This window comes from Leptonychotes weddellii, unplaced genomic scaffold (genome assembly GCF_054177405.1).
Source record: "Leptonychotes weddellii isolate Sample4059 unplaced genomic scaffold, ASM5417740v2 HiC_scaffold_11077, whole genome shotgun sequence".
Lineage (NCBI taxonomy): Eukaryota > Metazoa > Chordata > Mammalia > Carnivora > Phocidae > Leptonychotes > Leptonychotes weddellii.
Genome location: NW_027688172.1, coordinates 1 through 7,036, shown reverse-complemented (window position 1 = coordinate 7,036; position 7,036 = coordinate 1). Strand labels below are relative to the sequence as shown.

Below are 7,036 nucleotides of genomic sequence, written 5' to 3'. Positions count from 1 at the left end.
ACCTGGGCTTCAGGATTTCCTCACACACCTGGCCTTCACCCCTTCCTCCCACACCTAGGCTTCAGGATTTCCTCACACATCTGGCCTTCACCCCTTCCTCCCACACCTAGGCTTCAGGATTTCCTCACACACCTGGCCTTCACCCCTTCCTCCCACATTTAGGCTTCAGGATTTCCTCACACACCAGGCCTTCACACCTCCTCACACGCTTGGCTTTCACCAGGTGGGCTAGGGTTGCTGTTCCCAGTTCATGGTGGCGAGGGGGCATTGAGGGTCGAACGGGGTTCCTGTCTGAGTTCAGTCGCAAGTCTGGCCCGCTTTTGGGCCAAGCTCTGGGTAGGCACAGGTGCGTTCGAGTGAGAGCCTGAGGGAATCGTGACAGAATCCCAGTTTTTTCTAACATTTCTTACCATGGTTGCCAGCCTGTTTTAATAATAAATGAGGAGAAGCAGAATATCTGGTCCATGACTGTGGGGCACACATTGTCCCCTCCACCACAAATCCCGTGGCCTTTGTGAGGTCAAGGCTGGCGCAGCGGTCAGAGAGCCCCCTGGAGCCACATGCTTGGGCTCCTGACCCCGCTCCACCCTACTGTCTGTGCGCCCTTGGGCGAGGTACCTCACCTCTCTGTGTTCTGGCTACCTTGTTAATAAACTAGAGCTGATAATACCTCCTTATGGGCTGGTTGTGAGGATTAAGTACATTAGTCCGTGGAAAGCAGCCCGCAGGGTGTCTGGCCTTCAGCACGCAGTAAGCGATGGATGGCGGTGGCGGTGGTGACATCTTCCCGGGCCCTTGCCTGCTTTTTCCTCAACGCCCCTCCCATCCATGCAGCGGTGCATGTGCAAGAGACCGCCCCCCTGCCTTCGGGGGACTTCAGCTCCCTGCGAGCCTCAGTTTCCCCATCTGGCTGAGGGGTGACTGCCTGAGCCCTGGTAGGCACAGGAAGCACAAGCTATCACCCGTCCCGCCCCGCATGCGAGCGCAGTAGGCTGGTTTCCTTAGTCGGAGGTGGGCTGACAGGCCCCAGGAATCCGTGTGCGGAGACGGTGAGCGCAGCGCGCAGAAGGCAGCACCCCTGGGCGAGAGCCGGGCAGGGGTCGGACCGGCTGGGTCGGAAGCGCGTCAGGGTGGAGGCCCTTCCCGTTCCGTGTGGCTGCAGCAGCAGGATCCTGCTGCTCCTGACCTGTTGCCCCTGGTCTCTCCTGGGGCATCACAGCCAGCGGCCCTCTGGAGGGCTTCTCTGCAGGGTGGGGGGAGGCTGTTCTCCGCGGGGGCGGGGTGGGCTTCCCGCCAGGACGTGTGGTGTGTTAACGCGAGCGTCTTCTTGACTGTAGCAGTGGCGCTTGCTTCCCTATCTGGCCGCCGCCTATGCCTTAGACCACTTCTCTAAATCGCTCTTCCTGGACTTGGCGGAGCTGCAGCAAGGCCTCATGGGGACAGACCAAGGCGCCAGGCAGGTGAGAGGTGATGCTCTTTTCTCCGCAGGTTTGTTGTTATTAACTCTCACCGAGGTCGAACAGCACTGACTCAGCCTGTCTTTCCTAACAACGTCTGTCCATCCGTGGCGGCCCTGTGGGGTTCTGAGAGGCTCCTAGCTGTGGCCGCCCGCTCAGGCCTCTTGGAATCCTCACTGGGATTTGGACAGTTTGGGCACTGTCCGTATTCCCGATTCTCAAGGATGTGCTGACATGACTCCGATTCCAGCCTGTGAGTTCAGCTGTCCTCCTCCTTTTGAGAACATGATGATTTTGCAGAATCCGCATTACCGGCCCCTCAGTAGATTTCATGGTTCTGATCCTTTCGTAAACAACCCTGTAAAGGTCTGAACCCAGCTGACGGGATTGGAATTGACAGTCAAGGATTTATGCCAGAAATGAGCGTCCACTGAGCTCAGCCGCTGCGTAAAGTCATCCTTGGCTGATCTCTGCGTCAACGGTTTATAACCGCCTTTCCATGGTCCCTCGCATTGCCTCCTGGGTGTGAGTAAAATGTGAATCACGAGGAACGCATTTGAAAACAGATTAGAAATACTGCAGATCGGTCTTATGTACAACACCCTAAAAAGCCTGTATCAAATTAGCACATTTTGGAATATTCAGCACAAACATCCGGGAGTCGGGAGGCGGTGGGGGGTGTGGAGACGGCCAGCAGGGTGCACTGCTCAGCAAGGCACGGTCCCTGGGAATGCAAGGATTAAACATGTTTTTCCCCAGCATGAGTCACCGAAATTTTTGCCAGCTGACATTGGAATCGTTCTCCTGTTAATAATGTTATAAAGTGTAAGCATGCTTTATTCTCTCTGAAACTCAGGGGTTTCACTGAAGCACCTAAAAGTGGCCCTTAGTTCAAGTTGAAAACACTGGTAAAAGGGATCATCCTATTTAGCAGACGTGTGTTTGTCTCTTTCTCTTAATTATTTCTATTAAACGTTAGGTAGAAGCAAAAGGATATCTGTAAGACGCATAAGGCCCGGAGACGCTGGCTGGGGAGAGCCTTGCAGAGTTGACTGGAAATCGCCATCCCCTGCACAGTCTCCTGGGAACCGGTCCCCTCCCGGCCCCCTCCTCGGAGGGGAGCCCTGTCTCCACCTCCTGTGTGGGTTCTTGCTTTTCTTTCTGCCACAGCATATTGCTTGGTTTTGGGTTCGGGAGCATCTCATAAACCGAGTCGAAACGCACTCGTTGCTTCTGTGCTCTGCATCTATGATCATCCTTACGCCCCTGGTGTTTATTCGCTGCACAGAGTTCAGGTCCATCCGTTTTCATGGCTCTGAAACCATTTGTACCACAGTGTATCCCCTCTGAGATGAATCTCCCCTTTTCAGCTAAAATTGGGTTTCTTTCTTTTTCCTGCAGTTGTCGGGTGTCTTGGATTAGACTAGAGGGGACACAAGCCTTTGACGCTAGGGGTGAAGTGACCCCTGACCTCTGGTGTCGGAGCCTCTTTTCACCTGTTCTTGTTGGATTTCCTCTCCCAAGGCAGAGCTCGGACGTGAGATCCACGCCTTGGCATCGGCGGGCAAGCCCCTGGCCTCGTGGACCGCCCAGCGGGGAATTCAGGAATGCCGGGAGGCGTGCGGAGGACATGGCTATCTGGCCGGTAGGTTTGGAAGTGTGTGATGGTTTTCTGCCCGTAGCCCTACTTTTGACTCAAGGGGTCAGCAAGCTACCGCCTGTGGGCCGAAGTTAGCCACCGCTGGTTTTTGCGAATAAAGTTTTATTGGAACATGGCCACGCCCATTCGTTCATGCATTTTCTGTGGCCGTGTTTGCATGACGCCCGGGTTGAGTCGTCTCTGTCAAGCCTAAAATGTTCACTGGCTGGCCTTTCCCAAAGCAGCTCTGCCGACCCCCTGGCCTAGACAGACACCTCCACTTGCTGCTGCCCCCTGTTCCTTGGTCTCCCGAGGTTCCCCGCAGGGTAGGCAGCTCCCCTGGAGTGTCCGTCAGTGACCCCCACGCCGGGGAGCAGTGGGTAGGCCGTGTGAAGGAGCCCGCCAAAACCCCAGCAGAAAGTGGATAATCTGGGGGCGCCTGGGTGGCTCAGTCATTAAGCGTCTGCCTTCGGCTCAGGTCATGATCCCGGGGTCCTGGGATTGAGCCCCACGTCAGGCTCTCTGCTCAGCGGGAAGCCTGCTTCTCCCTCTCCCACTCTCCCTGCCTGTGTTCCCTCTCTCGCTGTCTCTCTCTCTGTCAAATGAATAAATAAAATCTTTAAAAAAAAAAAAAAAGAAAGTGGATAATCTGTCCTTTAGAATTGTCACTCTTTGCTTAATGACTTGGCAGTAATCTGGCACCAAGTTTTGTCCTGGTGAAAAATTCTTAAACTTAGAGCAAGGGAGTTGGTTTTTACTGGCATTGGCCTTATTTGGGCAGCTGGTGTGTGGCTGAGAGAGGGGGCAGCGGACGGCCTGGGACGAGCTTCTGCTCTGATGCCCGCTAGCCACGCGACTGGGCCAGCTAGCCAGCCTCACGGGCCTCAGTGTCCTTATCTGTAACATGGGGACGATCACAGTGTGCCAACACAGTTCCTGCCGTGGTCACGTGAGTCGGCACGGCGTGGGGCGTGTGGCACGTCGCGTAGCCAGTGGCTTCTATCTGAGGCTGTTGTTGGAGCTCTTAGTACTGCTGTAGTTGCCGCTGTTACTCGTGAGCGTCCCGTGTGCCGATGTTCAGTGACTGGCAAAATCTAGTTAGCCCAAGCAGGCCACCAGGTGCTCCAGACAGCAGGATCGGCAGAAACCTTGTTTTCAGTTGACAGTGCACACGCATTTTAGGCTCTTGCCAACTTGGACCATCTCGGTGGTGGTCTGTGGTAAGTACGTGCTTTCAGCGAGGACCCGCCCCAGGTTCTTGTCGTGCGGGCGGCTCCCGCCACGCTGCCTCCCTGTTACCCACGGACCAACGGGAGACCGTGGCTGCGCCCGAGGCACTTACATGTCGCGTCCTCTGTGCAACGTTCTGTACTTTCTGTTTGTTGTCACGGCTCAGAGAGATGCTGTAAATAGTTCGCTTTATTGGGCTTCAAGGAGATAATGAAATGGAATCAGGCAGCCCCGCAGACAACGCGAACACCCGAGTCAGCTGTCGTGGGTCCAATGGGGGGCTGAAACCAGCAAGGCCAAGCTCAGTGGGGTGGATGGGACGGGCCTGGTCCAGGTTCAGTATCAGTTGCGAGTTGTTTGTTAGTGGTCACGCCCAGCTGCTTCGGTAGAGCGGTCTGTGGCAGGGGGCAGCAGGTCGGGGGGGAAAACGATCCGTGTGTCCCAGGTGACCACAAGCCCCATGGCTGCTGCAGAACATCTCACACCCTCTTGGGCCCTGTACCCAGCAGCGTGTGAGCATGGGAATCCCACTCCTCTAACCTCTGGCTCGTCCTGTCCCACCCAGCCTCACATGTGGATAACATTCTCCATCAGAGGAAGGAGACCCAGATGAGAGGGTCTAGAAAGTGTACCTTATAAAGTATGTGCAGGAATCAGGTCCCTTCACTGGCAGGAGAGACAACAGAAGAAAACTGAGAGTTGTCTTGAGATGGTTGAAATTTCTTTTTTTTTTTTTTTTTGAGATTTATTTATTTATTTTGAGAGCGAGCGAGCAAGAGAACGTGCACAAGCAGGAGGGGCAGAGGGAGGAGAGAGACAATCCCAAGCAGACTCTGTGCTGAGCGTGGAGCCCGAGGCGGGGCTCGATCTCATAACGTGAGATCGTGATCTGAGCTGAAATCCAGAGTCCGATGCTCAACCGACGGTGCCACCCAGGCGCCCTGAGATATTTGAAATTTCTTGTGTAAAAAGATGGGTTCCCCGCAGGGTAGGCAGCTCCCCTGGAGCGTCCGTCAGTGACCCCCACACCGGGGCTCTGGCAGCTGACCGCACAAGGCTCAGTGTCCGCAGGGGAGAGGGATGTGCTACCCTGGGCATTTCTCGAGCCGGCGCCGCGGGCCTCACGGGCTCAGCTGCGTGGCTACTCGTGTCTCCTTGAAGACAGAGCAGCTGGCTGAGAGGCTGGGAGGACCCAGCCAGGGAGGAGGTGTGGTTGGGCCCGGGCAGCCTGGGAGTGCTGTGTCTCCATCAGGCCGGCCGGGACATTGGGGTTCCCCCAGGGAGCGGCGGGGTCCCTGCCCTGCACGCGCACTTGAAGTGACAAAGCACGCGGCTTCATTGCAGTGAACCGCCTGGGTGACCTCAGGAACGACAACGACCCCAACTGCACGTATGAGGGGGACAACAACATCCTGCTGCAGCAGACCAGCAGCTATCTGCTCAGCCTGCTGGCACACCACGTCCAAGGTGAGGCCCCACCCTGGCTCACGCAGGCAAGCCGTCCCGGCCCTGCCGAGGGAGCTCGCCCCACAAGGCCCCTGTGTCTGCAGGAAGGAAATGTGTTACGAAACATGACTGACCAGCTCCCGGGGTGCTCCGGTCACTCCGGGTCCTGGGTGTGCTTGTAGGTGGCGCTCACTTCCAGAGCCCTCTGAGGACTGTGGACTTCCTGCAAGCCTATCCCGATATCCTTGGCCAGAGGTTCACATGCCCCAGCGTCGACAGCTGCCTGGACTCCTCAGGTGAGCGTGCCGTCTCCCTGTTTCCCTCCCGTCGTGATCCCTGGGGCCCACTGTGCAGCAGGGGTTCATCCAGCGCCTCCCTGGGCGTGATGCTGAGTCAGGCGCTGACTCTCCCTAAGGATGAAGAGGGAGAGGCTCTGGGTCCTATCCCTGCCTCGCTGGGTGGCAGGGCCCGTGACTGAGCTGTCTTCACAGGAACCCGGGGCCCTCCTGCTCAGGGCCTTTGCACGTGCCAGCCTCACTGGCCTCACTTCTGTGGCCCCCGCCCCGCGGCACGTTCACCGTTCTCAGCCCCAAACAGGCTCAGCTGCAGTCAGCACTGGGCTCCATGCTCATCGCGCTTGGCCGTGATTGTTGAGCGCCTAACCCTAACCATGGGATACCCGCCGCCATGCACGGGGGGAACGGCAGAGACCCTGCTTCTCCCCCACGGGGTCTATCCTCAGAGAAATGAGTGCGGGCTATAGGCAGCACACGACAAGCAAATGCGTTTTCAATGCAGAATGTACTCGATCTACAGACGGCACGTGCCCTTATGCTGGTCGCCCCTTTGATCTACAAGTATCAGTGTGCAACCTGGCTGGGAGGCAGAGCCGCGAGACCCAGGTTCCTGCTCTCACGCAGCTTTGCAGTCCAATGGGGGCGGGCCTGGTGCAGGGAGCAGGGGCTGTGTGGCGGTGGCCCGCGCAGGACAGCCTGTCTGGGGTCTCAGTGACAAGGACGCGGTGGCCACAGGGGCGCCGTGGGAGGGATGTACCCGCTGGGGTGCACCTGTCGTCCAGGGCCATGGGAAACACTTGACTCTGAGCAAGAGAGCTGCTCACCGACTTGGGTCTGTGTGTTCGTTGTGACGATTCACTCTCAAATGTTACTCTGGAGAAAAGGCCGCTCTGGCAGCTGTGGGAACAGAGGGACACGGCAGGAGAGGGTGTCCTGGACTGGGTGGTGGCGGCTCCAGCAGAGGGGGC

General features: G+C 57.2%; 1 protein-coding gene across 1 annotated transcript; it reads left to right on the top strand.

The window, feature by feature from the left end:
- Positions 1-6: 6 nt before the first annotated feature.
- LOC145718133 (peroxisomal acyl-coenzyme A oxidase 3-like) lies at positions 7-7,015 on the top strand. The gene is made up of 4 exons (XM_081809569.1): positions 7-1,460; positions 2,982-3,102; positions 5,671-5,793; positions 5,955-7,015. Exons 1-4 carry the CDS (start codon positions 1,434-1,436, stop codon positions 6,248-6,250), a joined length of 567 nt encoding a protein of 188 aa, XP_081665695.1. The 5' UTR covers positions 7-1,433; the 3' UTR covers positions 6,251-7,015.
- The last annotated feature ends 21 nt before the right edge of the window (positions 7,016-7,036 follow it).

Bases quoted from the DNA above. Each gene is read 5' to 3' on its own strand.
- LOC145718133 (XM_081809569.1), top strand. From the start codon at position 1,434: ATGGGGACAGACCAAGGCGCCAGGCAG. The intron at 1,461-2,981 runs GTGAGAGGTGAT...TCCTCTCCCAAG, and splicing joins CAGACCAAGGCGCCAGGCAG to GCAGAGCTCGGACGTGAGAT. The intron at 5,794-5,954 runs GTGAGGCCCCAC...GTGTGCTTGTAG, and splicing joins GCTGGCACACCACGTCCAAG to GTGGCGCTCACTTCCAGAGC.